Raw genomic sequence first — 17,873 nt, 5'->3', positions numbered from 1 at the left:
GCTCCAGACTGACCAATGGAGGAGAGGTTCTTTATAGAGCCATCTGTTTCACAGTATATTTTACACTAAGGGTCCTGTTTCACATAGCGACGCACCAGCGATCCCGACAACGATACGACCTGGTAGGGATCGCTGGTGCGTCACTAAATGATCACTAGTAAGATGTCAAACAGGCAGATCTCTTCAACGACGCACCAGCGATCCCGACAACGATGCGACCTGGTAAGGATTGCTGGTGCGTTGTCACACAGCAGCTATCCTGAACGATTCCAGCCTGCATCCCGGAGTTCTGCGTCGAGAACAAGGTCGCTCGTCGGCGTCAAACACAGCGATGCATGCTGGCCAACGGGACGCCGACGATGAACAAATGGCCCAGGACATTCGAGCACGATCAACGATATCCAGTGGGGGGCCGGTCGCTGCTATGTGTCACATGTAGCGAGATCGTAGGTGAGATTGCTGTTGCGTCACAAAATTGGTGACGCATTAGTGGTCTTGCTAGCGATCTCGCTATGTGAGACGTGGCCTTAAGGAAATTAGTCTTCAAGAAGGGGTGGTCCGAGGAGTGCACAACCCCATTAAAACACGGGCCAGACTTTGGCAGTGGCTTATCTCTACTTAGGAGAAAAGGATCCCGCACTTGATTTTGTACTGCCTAATGCTTATCTAACTTGACATTATCTGTCTGGGGAAAAGCAGGGGAGGCCTTCATTAACATTAAAAAGTTGGCCAGTCCTGCTAAAATCAGCAAGTTTGGCTGACTTACATCTATTGTGTATGGGGACCGCTAGTCTTTTTCCAGTGAAAGTAAAGGACTTTGTAAGATAATTAACCCGTTCTTTTCTCTGCAAGACTGACAATCACCTTAGTTAAACTAATTGTTTACTTTCATCATTTCTACATTTAGTGTTTTTTTTAACTATTTTTGGTACCCCCCAAAAAAATTTTCAGACATAACAAAAAATTGTCCATTGGCAGGGAAGGTATTGTTAGTTTGTCAACAGTCTTCAAATGTTTGACTGTAGGAATGACTTGTGTGATGGTTGCAGCCAATCCCATGCATCACTGAGGGCATTGATTGGCTGCTGCATTCGTTGCTGTAACCAGATAAATGAAGATTATCATTAGTCAACAGCGCAGCAGGACATTTGGCAGGTAAATAATCATTTTACCACTTTTATTGCCTTTGGCTAAATGTTTTGGTATTTTCAGCCAGTTGGCTAGCCATAGTGGTGTTGGATTAGTAATCGGATGGCTGTATGTAATGAAAGCACCACTCCAGTGCTTTTTATTTTATTTTACCACTGGAGTGGTGTCACTAATCTAAGCTCCCTGTGTTACACTCACCAGCCTTATCTTCATCTGTTATTGGCAATGGATGATGTAAATTATTGAATAGGAACAACATGTCATTATTCATTTTCTTCTGTTTCTCATTAGAGTCAGATAGACTTCAGTATTGCCTCGTTGACTTCTCAAGAACCAGCAAGCACTATTGTACAGAGTGAGCAGAAGCAAACTCCCAAATCGGCCAACCAAAGCAACCAAATTAAGACTCCACTTGGAAGTTCAGCAGCCAAGCCATCTCAGGGAATCAGGACACCTAATTGTGATGGGTCTACACCAGTCAGAAAAGAAGAAGAATCGGCATTTTGGAAAATAAGCATGGAACGTTCTAGAGTTGAAGGTTCACCGTCAGAATTTCAGTCTTTGACACCCAGTCAAATAAAGTCCTTAGAAAAGGGAGAGAAACCACTTCCCATCTTCTGTAGACAAGATTCATTCCCAAAGGAGAAGGAAGTTACAAAGGCGGAGAAACCTGAGAAGTCTCTTGTGTCTGAAAAGCCATCTGTGGTCACTAAGCAGCCAAAGACAACCAATCCAAGTAGTGTTTCTTTAGCGTTGCAGACACCAAGACAAAGTCAGTCTTCTGTCAGCACTCTAGATGATGTCTTTCTTCCAGAGCCACCAGCACGAATGCTGCCAGTAACAGAGATCAGTAAGGAACCTGAAAATGAGGCTTGTTCTTCAGGACCTCAGCTGTTTTCACAGGTCAGTGTAAGATGTGTCAAATAGTCAGACTTGTTAACAAATGTTCTCTTGCAATTTCTGTTCATCTTCTTAGAATATGGTTTATGGTAGACAAAACCATGAGAGACAGATCTTGTGCTAAAACCGGGAAGCACTTGTCCCTCTACCTTCTGAAAATACTAGAGATATTCACTATGCACTATGCTGAGCATGAGTACAATTGAAATATAAAGGGTTTTGAAATTGCTTCTCTTCGTTAGAAACGGTTTATGTATCCGTAGGTTCTTTTGGATTCTGTTGCATAGTTGTTTCGTTATAGGCTTTCCATTGCAGAATACAAACACCCCCCCCCCGATGGTCAACAGTGTGCAACACCCACAGCAAACCGCTACAGTATTTTTCGGATTGTAAGACTTTTTTCCCCCAAATTTGGGGGGAAAATGGGGTGCGTCTTAGACTAGTTTCACACTAGCGTATTTTCCATGCAGCGCACGGCGTCGCTAAGCCCTGCCGGCTCCCTGCCTGCCCCATCCGGTCATCGCCGCCTACTATTGCACATGGCCGCATGCGATCTGCGCACCCTATCTTTAGCATAGGGTGCGCAGACCGTGCGCTAGTAGGATTTTAGTGTGCGCTGTGCACCTTTGAAGGTGCGCCGAGCGCGCCAAAATGCAACATGGTGCGTTCGGCGCACACGGGCGCACCATCAAAAGTGCGCAGCGCACGCTAAAATCCTACTAACGCAGGGCCAGCGTACAGTCTGCGCACCCTATACTAAAGATAGGGTGCGCAGATCGCATGCGGCCGTGTGCGATAGTAGGCGGCGATGACCGGATGGGGCGGGCAGGGAGCCGGCAGGGGGCGGGGCTTAGTGGCGCCGTGCGCTGCATGGAAAATACGCTAGTGTGAAACTAGCCTTATAATGCGGATATAACTTACCGGCCGCGGTGGAGCAGGGTCGCTACTGGAGGAGACAAGAGTGATGCATTGCTGCAGGCTGGGATGTGCGCCGCTGCAGGTGAAAATGGCTGCGGTGCTCATTGGTGTAGGGGGGCTCTGCCGGCATTTTGTACAAACTCGGTTCCCCCCACATATCCATTACTGCGATGCGGTGGCCTCCGGGAAAATGGCTGCCAGGGGCGGCGCATGCTCAGGTTGAGAACTCTGTCAGATGCAGATGGCACTCACGATCTTGTTGCCAAGATCTCAATCTGAGCATGTGCCGCCCCCAGCGGCAATTTTCCCGGTGCCCCCTGTACATCCATTACTGCGATGTGGTGGCCTCTGGGAAAATGGCTGCCAGGGGCAGCGCATGCTCAGATTGAGAACTCGACAACGAGATCTCATCCCGTGATCTACGGAGACGAGATCTCGGCACCCGAGATCTCGTTGCCGAGATTTCAGTCTGAGCATGTGCCGCCCCCGGCGGCCATTTTCCCAGAGGCCACCGCATCTCAGTAATGGATGTGCGCGGGGGCTCCAGGCTTTTACAAAATGCAGGTGGAGCCCCCCGCACCACAGAGCGCCGCAGCCTTTTTCACCCTCAACAGCGCACATTGGAACACGCCCTGATCCCAGCCTGCGGCCTACAGCAATGTGCCACTCTTGCCTCCTTTAGCAACGATCCTGGGACTCTGCTCCACCGCAGCCACAACTCCCGGTAAACAATAAGACGCATGGATTATAAGAAGCCACCACCACTTTATTAAAAAAAAGGTTTTTTCCTATTTTTTTCTCCTCAAAATTTGGGTGGGTCTTATGATCCGGAGCGTCTTATAATCTGCAAAATACGGTAATTTTACCAGAGGAAGCCACTGCTTGCCAGGCTTGTATGATAACTTAATGGATGCTCAGATGACTAATCTTCTATACATTACAAAAATGTCTCAAGTCCACAAGAAAGGGTGGAGGAAATTGCTAATTTAAGACCAGCAAATGTAGCTAAGTTTACCCACTATGTTTTCCATGTAGATGATAGAGGAACCCAGTTATGATAATAATCAAGGTGGATTTTTAATATTAGTCAAAAGGAGGCAATCGCCTTTGGGCCTCCACCATTTAGAGACCTATACCGCCCTACCAACGCTTTAGTCTTAATTCAAATCATAGGACCATTTATAATACTATGTAGGAGTTTTAGATAATGATTTGATCACTATTTTAGCACTTTTCTGTTGGCACTGTATGGTAGAATTGTGCGTTCACTGTTTGGTGCTATATGGCAGAATGATGTAGTCTTCATACTGTTTTATAGGCACTATATGTAGGTATTATGTGGGAACTGTTTGTCATGGTATAGTAGTGTTGTGTATGCAATCTATGCTTTGGATTTTAGGACCATATTATTTTTAGGATTGCTACTTCCAACCAGAGTTTTTGCCTCTTCCTATTTGAAGAGACATTTTGCATATTTAATTTCACAGAGGAGCATGCATGGCCTATAAGTGTCCTTACATGGACTTGGCACTGTCCACAAGGAGAGACGTCAACCCTTAAACCCCCATCAGAGATTTTTCGTCCATCCAAATCAGACCTCTTGCTTTGCATTGAGAAGGGGCAAGCACCTCGAAACGTGTCTACACATGGAGTATCTGGTTTGATTTTTATCCTAAGTCATGTGGCCAGGCTCATTAATGGCTTGATATTGACGTTTAGGATTGATACTTTCAATAGGTGGCGCTAGAGTTCAAGCCCTCTTCATCTCTGAAGATACAATTTGTGGCCATATTACAGCACTGTTACTGTCCATCTCTCTTACTGCATGAAATAAGTTATTTTGGATTTAAGAAAATTAGCAAAAAAAAAGGTAACAGACCTGTTTTACGTAGAATCACAACTATGCTGTGGAAACAATGTTGCAGTATACTACGGAATGGTCAGATGCCGACAGCAGCAGATCAGCTGCCATCTGCTCATTATTGCTTTGTACTGGGGAGTCTTCATTGTGATGCCACAACATCCATGGTCCCTGAAATCTAATTTTCCTAGGGTTTGTTATCCACAAAATAAATAAATACACAGCGAAATAGAATTGTCTGGGATAATTGGCCAGCGTGCCTCGTGGAAGGAAATGACTGTTCATAATTGGCAGATACGATTTTAAACACTGGGAACGTAATGACTGTAATCTCCTGCCAGTGCCCATTAGCAATGCAGTCATGCTAGCTGTGCTGTAAATGAAATGTTATGTCTCTCCTCCGATTACTCTAATACCAAGATTTTATTTAAATTTGTAGCACTTTTGTGGCGAGACTGAAAATATCTAGCTAAATAGTGTTATACCTAAAGCTCTAGAAATTTCAGAAAGAAAATCTTTAAAAGGGAGCAGGTCACCAATTTTCTGCCTTATATACCCTGCCGTCACCTTTAAAATCATGTAACGGGTTCCTACAACCCCTTTCTACCCACATAGTTGCCTCTGCATACCTACAACAAAGTGCTTTATTCATGTCCCGCACTGCATGCAAATTGTGTGGTCCGGCCCAATGGGTGAATCTAGATCAGACCTGGGCAAAGTGCGGCCCGCCCGCTTGCTGTCTCCCGCAGTCAGCATTGGCCACTTCCTCCACCAATCAGCGTGTGAAACAGCTGACGCGATGACGTCATGTCATCTCGTCAGCTGTGTACCGCCAGAGAGTCGAGACAGCAGCAGAAGCATGGCGCCTGGGAACGGCACCGAGGTGAGTATGTGGTGTTTTGTTTTTTTTTCTTTCGTATGTATGAATATGGGAGTGAACATGGGGATTCTATGAGGGTGACATGCAGCACATGGGGCGGCTATGGGGGTATCATGCTGCACATGGGGAGGCTATGGGGGTGACATGCTGCACAATGGGAGGCTATGGGAAGGCTGTATACTGTCATGCAATATACAGGGAGGCTGTGTGGGGCTCAATCAGTATATGGAGAGGCAGTGGGTTCCTTATGCAGTATATGGGAGGCTGTGTTGGGCCTCATTCAGTATGTGGACAGACTGTGTGGCTCATGCTGTATATAAGAGGGCTATGTGGGGCTCATGCAGTTTATGGGGACAAAGTGTGGGGCATCATGCAGTATATGGAGAAACTGGGGCTCATGCAGTACATGGGGATTCTGTGTGGGGCTCATGCTGTAAAATGGGAAGGCTTTGTGGGCCTCAAGCTGTACATGGGTAGGCAGTGTGGGGCTCATGCTGTAAAATGGGAAGGCTTTGTGGGCCTCAAGCTGTACATGGGTAGGCAGTGTGGGGCTCATGCTGTACATGGGTAGGCAGTGAGGGGCTCATGCTGTACATGGGTAGGCAGTGTGGGGCTCATGCTGTACATGGGGAGGCTGTGTGGGGCTCCTGCTGTACATGGGGAGGCTGTGTGGGGCTCATGCTGTACATGGGGAGGCTGTGTGGGGCTCATGCCGTATATAGGGAGGCTGTGTCGGAATCATGCCGTATATAGGGAGGCTATGTGGGGTTGATGCTGTATATAGGGAGACTGTGTAGGGATCATGCCGTATATAGGGAGGCTATGTGGGGCTCATGCCGTATATAGGGAGGCTGTGTGAGGCTCATGCCGCATATGGGGGAGGCTGTGTGGGGTTCATGCTGTACATGGGGAGGCTGTGTGGGGCTCATGCCGTATATAGGGAGGCTATGTGGGGTTAATGCTGTATATAGGGAGGCTGTGTAGGGATCATGCCGTATATAGGGAGGCTATGTGGGGTTGATGCTGTATATAGGGAGGCTGTGTAGGGATCATGCCGTATATAGGGAGGCTGTGTGGGGCTCATGCTGTACATGGGGAGGCTGTGTGGGGCTCATGCCGCATATGTAGTAGGCTGTGTGAGGCTCATGCTGAATATAAGGGGCTGTGGGGGGTTCAAAGATATATAGGGGGGTGTCAGCATTCTTAATTATGCTCAATATTAAGTGATACAATTAATATTAATAAATTAATATTGAGTAGAATTTCATGCTATTGGTTCGGCCATCCACAACAGTCATGGTCTCTCATGTGGCCTATTGGGAAAATTAATTGCCCACCCCTGATCTAGATCGTGCTCAACGCTGCGCTCGGCCCTTCAAATGTCGCCTCTTTTATTATGATGACATCTCCTATCTCGCTCCTGCGCAGTGGAGTCAGAGACCTGCGCAGGCACGACTAACTCTGCTTTACTGAACAGCCAGGGAGCTGGGGACATACAAGTAAAGCCAGAGCCTGCACATTACATGACAGTGTGCTGACAGTTTCTGTTTCCACTGTGCAGGCACGAGACCACCGTGTGGATGATGTAGGAGATGTCATCTACTTACATCCTAATAAAAGAGGCTGCATTTGAAAAGACCGGGGCGGCGCTGAATGTGACCTAGATTCGCCCTTTGGACCAGACCACACAATTTGCATGCAGTGGGGGACATGAATAAAGCACTTTTTGGAGAATGTGCAGAGGCACCTATGTGGGTGTAAAGGTTATAGAACCCCTATTTACCTGATTGTAAAGGTGGTGGTCATGGTTTATAAGGCAAAAAACTGGTGACTGGTTTCCTTTAACATGTCACAAGTATATTTTTGTGATAAAATATCATTTTTTTTACAGTTAAACACTGACCCATCCTATAGACCCAATTTTCACATGCAGGGTGGAATCCAAGTTTTTTTACCCCCACCCTCAGACAGTCATAGTATTGACAGAAATCATTAGCCGATTCCCATTGTAGGAGGATCAGATATATTGCATAGCATTTGAGAGCATACACAGCCATGTACAATGCTTCAGAACCATTCACATGTCAATGAATAATTTAATCAGTCACCGTTTTCCGACAATTCTTCTTTCCTCCGCAGATTAACACTAGCAGTGTACTCTTGAAGTCTGGATTTGATTTCCTTGACAACTGGTAACAAGGCTCATCATCGGTGCTGTTGGAATCTGTTGGGAGACGTGCTATTTTCTTTATCGGATGGTTTAGCTGTAACCTGCAATCTCTTCCTATAAGGCTTTTTATAAAACTATATTCCTTATTTTCTATACTTTTGTGATGAATTTGTTAGCTAAACCTTTTATGTACTGGTTTTGGTGAAGTCAAGGTGTTTTTTCATGGTGCCTATACTGTGCCTGTATCCTGTTTCCTACAAGGTTTAGTCATTTTGTTACACTAGTACCCTTGAAATTATACTAAAATGCCTATATAATTAAAGAGAATTTGTCACAAAGTTTTTCCTACCCCGTTTGCGAGCAGCATAATGTAGGGGTAGATACAGATACCCTGATTCCAGTGATGTGTCACTTACTGGGCTGCTTTTTGCAGTTTTGTTAAAATCACTGTTTTATCAGCCGCCGATCTAGCAGTTCTCTGAATGCTGAGCTATGTATAACCCCGCCAACACCAATGATTGGCAGCTTTTTGTGTACAGTGTGCATAGGCAGAAAGCTGCCAATCAGTGGAGTGGACGTGGTTGGATTACATTACAGCAAGTTTACTAGTTATCTAGCAATGATCTCCTGGTGATAAAAGACTAATTTTATCAAAGCAGTACATTAAGTGGAATCAGGGTCTCTGCCACTACATCATGTGCTCAGATTAGGTGGGACAAAAATGGTCACAGATTCCCTTTAAATCAAAGTATTCTACCTGATACTAGTATTGTTGGACTTCTCTTTGGAGATTAAATCATCTCACATATCTAAATAGATAAAAAATAAGAAAAAAATTGTATTTAATGGTAAATAGAAATATTCTCAAATCTGTTGGGTGACAACCTCCATGTTCATGCAAATTGACAACAAAACTTATTAATTTATGTCCATGTGCACGTCTGCGTTCCCATAGAATGTAATGTGATTTTTTTGGCGCATTCTGTGCGCAAGCATACGTATGCGTTTTTTTGACACGGGTCGGACGGACCAAAAATGCAACAGGTTGCGTCCGGCGCGCCTAGGCGCACACTACAAAAAAACCCGCATACGAACGCGTGCAAATGCTAGACCATGCGCCCCCATGTTAAAGATAGGGGCGTAGGACGCATGCGCATGGACGCGCACGATGCGCTGCGCTAAAAAACGCTAGTGTGAAACCAGCCTAACTCCGTGACAAATACTGTAGATACGATGACAGTAGTGTAAACAGGTTATCCACTACATACGCCTGAGGCAGAATTTAGGGGCAAGTCACATGCATTACAAGAGCCCTGATAGATGATATTGATCGTATTCCTCTTGTCTAATGCTTTCAACTTCAATATTACAACAAAACGGCCATCATTTCTGTGCTGCTGGTCACTGGGGTACTAAGGCATTATAGGTTTGTACTGCTTTTGAAAAATGGAATTCTTTGGGAATCTGATATCAGGAGCAATCAAATTCCACCGAGCATTATAGCTACCTAGACGTTAGTTTTTAATATTATAACCTTGAAAGAACCTCCTCTCATAGGTCTAAAACCCCGATAACAGGTCAAATTGGTCAGTAAGATGTGGAGGTAATATATATATATATATATCAAAACTAAATATATCAAAACATAGGTGGATTTTTTTAAATATATATATATATATATATATATATATATAAAACAATCTTTTTCTCATATTCTTTAATAGCTAGGTATATCTGTTGCACAACAATACGTATTCTGTTACATTTAGCATGTCAACGGAAAAAGATTTGATCAGTTTGTCAAAATATATATATTAACTGCACACAAACACACACATATGTGTGTGTGTATATATATATATATATATATATATATATATATATATATATATATATATATATATACAATACATACAATATTTTGCGGATTATAGGACGCACCGGATTATAAGACGCACCCCAATTTTTGAGGAGAAAAATAGTAAAAAAAAAAAAACGCTTTCTTTAATAAAATGGTGGTGCCTCTTATAATCCATGCATCTTATTGCTTACCGGGGGTGGTGGCTGCGGTGAAGCAGGGTCATTGCAGGAGGAGGCAAGAGTGGCGCGTTGCTGCGGACTGGGGTATTCCGCTGCGGGTGAAAATGACTATGGTGGTGGGGGCTCTGCCGGCATTTTGTGAAAGCCCAGAGCCCCACCCCCCCGCATATCCATTTCTGCAATGCGGTGGCCTCCGGGAAAATGGCTGCCGGGGGTGTCGCATGCCCAGATTGAGATCTCATTGCCGAGATCTCAGTCTGAGCATGCGTCGCCCCCGGTGGCCATTTTTCTGGAGGCCACCGCATCACAGTAACGTATGTGTGGGGGACTCTTGGAAAATGGCCGCAGGGGGGGCGGCACATGCTCAGATTGAGATCTCTGGTGCGGAGATCACGTGTCCCAAGATATCAGGACGAGACCTCGTTGCCGAGAACTCAATCTGCGCATGTACCGCCCCCGGTACCCATTTTCCCAGAGGCCACTGCATCGCAGTAATGGATATGCGGGGGGACTTTGAGCTTTCACAAATTGCTGGCGGAGCCCCTCCCCCGCATCATAGAGAACCGCAGCCATTTTCACCCGCGGCGGTGCACACCGGAACACCCCCTCATCCCAGCCTGCAGCAACACGCCACTCTTTCCTCCTCCAGCAGTGACCCTGGGACCCTGCTCCACCGCGGCCGGGAAGGTATATACACATTATAAGATGCACCCCCATTTTCCCCCAAAATTTTTCTCTCTCTCTCTCTCATAAGTACATGGTGGACAAGCATAAGTAATCTGTATTTTACTTGTAAAAAAGGCTTAACAGACTTTGTAAATTAAATTTAAAAAAGCAGCAAATGTTATAAAACAAAAACCATTCATGTTATTTCAAAGTCATGTGATTTACATGTCAGTTAATACATATTTAGTATTCTAAAGATGATTTACAATTCATTATCCTTTTGTGATTAAGAGAAACTAACCTTTCTTACTTTGTTACATCAGTTAATAATGTATATTCTTTGTTAAAGTGGTCGCCTGCTTTACAAAATCCATTTTCAAATACGTTAATAAAGCTGTTTCCGTAGTAGATATTCCGTTTAAACTTTTGAAAATTCCAATAAGAAAAAAAACTTGATAAAAGATAAAAAAGAAATAACCAAACAATTTTATTGAAATCAGGAGATTGCACAGGTCGCACATGTATAAAAAAAAAATTCCTATAATTTTAATACAGTGACACTTTTTTTTAGTATTTTCTTCTATCATACAGTTGTATCCACGTTTATATCTCAGGCCTTGTTATATTTTTACTTAGTGGGCCATTTATTTAAGTCAGTATTTAACTAACCCTTGTATTGCATGTTACTTTTGAGTCGGCTTCATACAGTAGGTGACGGCTCGCATTATTACGTACAGTGTGTAATATCTACTTCCTCTTTTTCTGGCAGTTTAATGATTCACCTTAATACAATTTGGTCTCGGGTCTTTATCTGTTTACCTGATACAATTTGCACACACAATGGATTCAGGGCTTTATAGGGATCAGTGGTCTTTACTTCTAGCATCAAATATTCTAATCCTATTGTTATGAGAAGCAGAACGGAGATAATACATGAGATACCAGTCTCATTTAGATCTGTGAGATGCACACTTTTATACCTAGAAGCTGTTTTATATTCTTTGTTTATGCAAAGACTTATATTAAAAGGGTATATAACTTACACAAAACTGTTTCTCCGCAGAATCCTTATTTTTAGATGGTTTATAGGCATTTCTTCAAAATTGCCCTTTTAGTCTATGTACATAGTTGCCTTAAGTCTTGGGGAGATGATATTGGTCAGCATTCAGTTTTGTATCTGCTACACTTATTGTTTGTAACCCACCTTATATTAAAACATATCCATCCACTGCATAAATGGTATCGTAAACGTTAGGTACACGTAGTGCTTTGGAGTGTTATTTAGTGGCTCTAAGAGGAAGATTTACACTTTGTGTATTTATTTAGGTGAACCTGTTACTATTAAGGCAAATCTGTTACTAATCTATGTGTAAAATGAATGGAGTGACAGCTGTCATGTATTATTCGTGATGTGGTCTTGAGAAATGAGATAAGCAGTTGTGTGAATTGTAACAAAATGCTGCAATATCTGGTTAATTGCACAATATTTTACAGAGTATATGGTCCCAAATTGCATTCACGTACAATTCAATGGCCATTAAAGAAACACTCCAATAAATGTTTTCAAGCTCTTAATATCATATTATATTGCACTGTGTACTTACAATTACTCATTTTGCCTTTGTACCCAGTTAATTCTACTCCATTAGATCTATGACATCACGTGATTAAAAACTGACTAGCTGAATCCTATTAAGCTCTATGTAGAAACAGAAAGTCTCTTTTCCCTGCATAAGTCAGCATTAGAACTACAATTCTACATCACTGCAAAGTCCCTGATAACCCAGCTCCACCTCCTCTTCATTTCTTGACCCAGCTGCTTTGCTCCTCCCGCTGTCAGTCACTTTGCAGTGATGTAGACATGTAGTTCTAGTGCTGACTCATGCAGGGAAAAGAGACCTCCTGTTTTACATAGAGCTTAGAATGATTCAGCTAGTCCTTTTTTAATCACGTGATGTCCTAGACCTAAAGTAAAGCAGAAGAATTAGCTGGGTAGAAAGGCAAAATGAGCAATTGTAAATACCCAGTGCTATATAATATGATGACTGCAATATATTAAGGGGATAAAAACTGTGATTAGAGAGCTTCTTTAATGACCGCTGATGTCTAATACAAACACATTCCTTGGTATCCATAATAAAGACCATATGTATTGAACATCTCATAACTGTGCATGAAGAAGGACCATGCGCTATTATCAGGCCAATTACCCAATGCCACTCAATTTGTGACCCAATATTAATCTTAGTTACTAATAAACAACATATTTTATAAAACATGAATTACCTAAAACTATTTTATATAGAATTTCCAAAAACCTAAACATGAATGGATAGTCTAAAACTGGGTGTCCCCCAAGAAAGTTACTTTTGAAAAGTAAAGGCCATGTACACTTTTGCAACTTTTTGAACATCTCCAATGCATTTAAAGTAGAAAATTAAAGCATTTTGTGTTAGATTTTCACTAATGTTGTACTCACTTTTTTTTATTCCACCTCTTTTTGATTACCCACAAACAATAAATAAAAATTAGGAAAAAAAGAATATACTGTGCGACTCCAAGATCCGACTACACAGGCAGTTTGTTTCTAGTTTGCGTCATTTAATTATGCATTGGAACAATACAGAAGCGATGGCAAAAGTGTATACAGCCTTTCATCTAAGCCTTGCTTGGCCTACTGATGCTTTGCATTGATGCATTCTCTGGTCAATAAATCTCTACTGTTTCGCCAGTTTCCGGAAGCTGAAATCATGTTACATAGAACATATTAACCAGAATTCCTTTGCTGCATCTGTTTTCTGTTACTGTGAGTTAGGGACAGACATTGTATTTTCTGTTTGCACCCGTCTCCATGTCGATTTGGAATTCTCGACATATTTTATATTGTAAACAATAAAGTTTTAATAAAGTATGTGGAATATTCAGAATTATTTTGGTCTTATTTATCATTTTTACAATTCGTAGTTTATGCCCTTATTTGATTTCCATTGCCCCCCCCGAGTAATCCGTGTGTTATTAAATCCATCATACAGTTACAGTATATAATAAGGCAGAGCAGCCTGAACACACTCCCCAGAGAATCTTGTCAGCAGCCACCCCCTCGATAAAGACCATACAAGCTTGCACTAAATAAAAAAGGCCATGTTTCTGAAACAGTATGGCGGATTAAGAAAAACAACAGAATACTCGGCAACAGGAATAAAATATCAGCAACAGTTGGTATCTTTTGACCTTGTGATGAGGTTCTCTTTAAATAATGGAAATATGAAACATGCTCTGCAAATAAACATATATTTTTCAGATTGTATCTGTCTGGTATCTCATCTCCATGCTGGTTTATACATGAAGAAAATGACATGTAATGAACTGTACATTTATTTCCTGAGCGTTTAACCTCACACGCATCAGCAATAATCAGTAATCACTTCTTGTTACTTGTTGCTATAAAACCATATGACACAGTATGCTTTGAATAGGCTGCGCAAAAAAAACAAACAAATAGTTTGCTGAGGTGCCATAGAAATGAATGGAAATGTACTAATGGAGAAAAGCATGTTCAGTCGAGATTTAGCTATAAAGAGATTAATCCAGTAAACGTTAAACTTACAATAAGTGAAGTGTGCCTCATATCTAACATACGTGCCGAGGCTCAAATTGTGATGTGAAACTTGCTACTTCATAGTGCCACTTACTGCTTAGAGTAATTTGGAGGTGGGGTCGCAAGGTAAGGCAATGAAAAAGTCTATGTTGAAACATCAATGAAGTGAAGTTTGATTGTTGAACTGGAATTGTTGGTGTAATGTAGAATAGATTGGATTAGCTGAGGTTGATAAATGGGATCAGGCAGATCAAGGAACCAGGGACAAAGGTCAAATACATCAGGTATGCGGTATAATAATGTAGGCAGAAGCATAGTGAAGTAATCCAGGGTCAATAGAGGTTTCACATGGTAAAACACAAAAGATATTCCTTTAATCGTCCCACCATGGGGAAATTCAGACCATTACAGCAGCAAGGCAGGAACAAGTACAGATGCATAAAAAGGCATTACATTGACAGTAGGTAGGTACATATACGAAAAAAAAAGATAACCGGACTATCACAACTTTGGATCTATCAGTTCACTGTTTGGGTCGTTCTCCGTTTTGGACAGTGCTGGTTATACAGCCTAACTGCAGCAGGAAGGAAGGACTTTCGATAGCGCTCCCTCTCACATTTAGGATGAAGTAGCCGGTCACTGACAGTACTGCACATCTTTGTCACGGTCTCATGCATGGGATGGGAATCATTCTGCACCATGTAGCTCACCTTGGCCAGTATCCTCCTGTCGCCTACTTCCTGAACTGGAACAAGGGGGCATCCCAGGACAGAGCTGGCCCTTCTAATCAGTTTGTCCAGCCTATTCCTGTCCCTGGTTGATATGCCACTACCCCAGCATGCCACACCAAAGAAAATGACTGATGCCACAACAGAGTTGAAGAAGGATGCAAGGAGTGCCCCCCTAACTCCGAAGGCTCTCAGCCTTCTGAGAAGATAAAGCCTACTGTGGCCCTTCCTGTACACTGCATCCAAGTGATGGGCCCAGTCAAGCTTATTATTGAGGATCACACCAAGGTACTTATAGGTGTCAACTATCTCAATGTCATTTCCCTGAATGTTCACCAACTACTGGTGGATTTTTTCCCTTGCGAAAGTCCACCACCAATTCCTTGGTCTTCCCGGAGTTAATCCTAAGGTGGTTCCTCTGACACCACTCAACAAAAGCTTGGTTAGTATCTCTGTACTCTCTTTCATCTCCTGTGATGAGGCCTACTATTGCAGAGTCATCAGAATACTTCTGCAAGTAGCAGCTAGATGAGTTGCACTTAAAATCCGCAGTGTACAGTGTGAAGAGAAAAGGGGCAAGAACTGTACCTTGAGGTGCCCCTGTATTGCAAATCACCGTGTCTGACACACTGTCCCGAACCTTTACAAACAGGTCGGTTTGTGAGGTAGTTAAGGATCCAGGTGGAGAGTTGGAGGTCCACGCCAACAATGCCCAGCTTGTCTCTCAGTAGACCTGGCTGTATGGTATTAAAAGCACTAGAGAAATCGAAGAACATTATTCTCACAGTGTTCCCAGGTTTCTCCAGGTGAGAGAGAGTCCTATCTAGAAGGTGGATAATGGCATCATCCACACCAATGCCCGGCCTGTAGGCAAACTGGAGAGGGTCCATATCCGAGCTCACTAGAGGACGGAGACGTGTGAGAACCAATCTCTCTAGTACCTTCATCAGGTGTGATGTCAATGCTACAGGTCTATAGTCATTAAGGTCTTTCGGATAAGGTTTCTTCGGAACTGGTACCACACATGATAATTTCCACAGTTGTGGTACTATACCTATTCTCAGGCTCATATTGAACAGATATGTAATGATCTCACTCAGCTGGTGCCCGCAGGTTTTGATTAGCCTTGCACTGATGCAGTCAGGACCTGCATCCTTCAAAACGTTGATCTTATCCAGTTCTTTTGCAACCTGGGTACTTGTGAAGAACAGACCCTGGCTCAGTTGACAAGTTGCAGCAGGGGGTGAGGTTATTGTAGCAGAGAGGTGTGAATATTATGCAGGGGCAGGAGCAGCCAGTGTGTGAATAAATCTGTTAAAGAATAGATTAAGTTCATTAAGCCCCTCTTTATCTACAACCATCTTGGAGACAGTCTGTCTATGCCCAGATATAGACTTTAGACCCTCCCAGACTTCATGAATCCTTTTCTGTGAAAATTTCAGTTCAATCTTTCTCTTATAATTAGCCTTTCCCTGCCTGATTAGATTCTTCAGATCTTTCTGCACCTCTCTCAGCCTGCCCTTGTCACCTGATCTGAAGGCCAACTTCTCTTTGAGAAGAGCCCTTATTCCGGGGCTGATCCATGGTTTATTGTTAGAGAAGCACCTAACTACTTTTGTGGGTACCGTGTTGTCTACACAGAAATTAATGTAGTCCGTTATACAGTGTGTGAGACCATCCATGTCATCACCATAGGAATCTTGCAGCACATCCCAAGTGGTTGTTTCAAAGCAGTCTCTCAGAGCATCATCACTCTCCTCAGTCCATATCCTCACTGTGTGAGTGACAGCAGGTTTTCTCTGTACAAGTGGCTTGTACACGGGTTGGAGGTGCACTAGGTGGTGATCCGATCTTCCAAGGGGCGGTAGGGCTGGCGAGGTCTATGCCCCTCTCCCATTGGCAAAGAACAAGTCCAATATTTTGTTGTCTCTAGTGAGGCAGGTAACATACTGTGTGCAACCGGGTAGTATGGATGCTGGAGACACATGATTGAAGTCTCCCGACACCAGAAGGAGTTCTTGGGGGTGAAGGGACTGCATCATGCTCACTGTGGATTGTAGAACCTCAGTGGCGGCATCAGCTTTCGCAGAAGGGGGGACATATGCAGCTATCATGATTACATGCGATAGTTCCCTCGGTAAATAAAAAGGTCTCATGCCCACAGCTAATAGCTCAATGTCCTTACAGCATGTTTGCTCTTTGACCACGATGTGCCTAGAGTCACACCATCTATCATTCACAAATATCGCCAGCCCTCCGCCTTTCCTCTTACCGCTCTCCCTTGTCCTGTCCGTGCGAATGAGTTTAAAGCCATCCAACGAGACAACAGTGTCCGGAGTACCTTCGGTGAGCCAGGTCTCTGTAAACAGCAACATACTGCACTCCCTTAATTCCCGATGATGTCTGCTCAGCGCCGACAGTTCGTCCAACTTATTCCCGAGTGACCTCACATTGCCCATAATGACGGAGGGAAGAGCAGTTCTATAGCGCCTTCTTCTAGCTTTCCTGAGGGCTCCAGCTCTGCAACCTCTTCTCTTAGTCCTCCTTATTTCTGGTAGAATGTCCTCTGGTCTATTAGCAGCATGCTGCCTTGTATCCCTAAGCAGCAGTATAGCTTCTCTGGAGTAGACAATAGGGTCTTTTTCAGTTCCTGGATTTCCCAACACAATAGATCCAAGTAAAAACAAGGTAAAAAGTCCAACGAAGGTCCAAGTCCTCTTATGGTTTTCCATAGTGCAATGTCCTTTGGAGTAACTATAAAAAAGAGAAAGGAAAAATAGAAAAAATAGAGAAAAAAGGAGAGCAAAGAAGGAGCTACTGTAACAGGCTGCCACTCCAGCGGCGCCAGAATGTAATAAGACCTTGAAGTGTTGGCTTTGATGGCTGATAGCTCAACATGCCCAACAGGCATTATGTTCATTTAGCTCAGCGCATAATCATATGCTCCTCACCATTAAAATTGC

General features: G+C 43.3%; 1 protein-coding gene across 1 annotated transcript in view; it reads left to right on the top strand.

Moving 5' to 3' along the window:
- The window catches only part of CUNH1orf198 (chromosome unknown C1orf198 homolog), a 47,960-nt gene extending 36,327 nt beyond the window's left edge, over window positions 1-11,633 (top strand). Inside the window, exons 3-4 of the mRNA XM_073557638.1 lie at window positions 1,441-2,052; window positions 7,848-11,633. Of these exons, the coding sequence (XP_073413739.1) occupies window positions 1,441-2,052; window positions 7,848-7,904 (669 nt within the window). The 3' untranslated portion in view covers window positions 7,905-11,633. The remainder of the gene's footprint in view (window positions 1-1,440; window positions 2,053-7,847) is intronic.
- The last annotated feature ends 6,240 nt before the right edge of the window (window positions 11,634-17,873 follow it).

The sequence above is a fragment of the Dendrobates tinctorius genome, unplaced genomic scaffold (assembly GCF_039654945.1).
Source record: "Dendrobates tinctorius isolate UK_male_01 unplaced genomic scaffold, ASM3965494v1 ptg000250l, whole genome shotgun sequence".
In the NCBI taxonomy this organism is placed as follows: Eukaryota; Metazoa; Chordata; class Amphibia; order Anura; family Dendrobatidae; genus Dendrobates; species Dendrobates tinctorius.
This window is presented reverse-complemented; position numbering and strand designations above follow the sequence as displayed.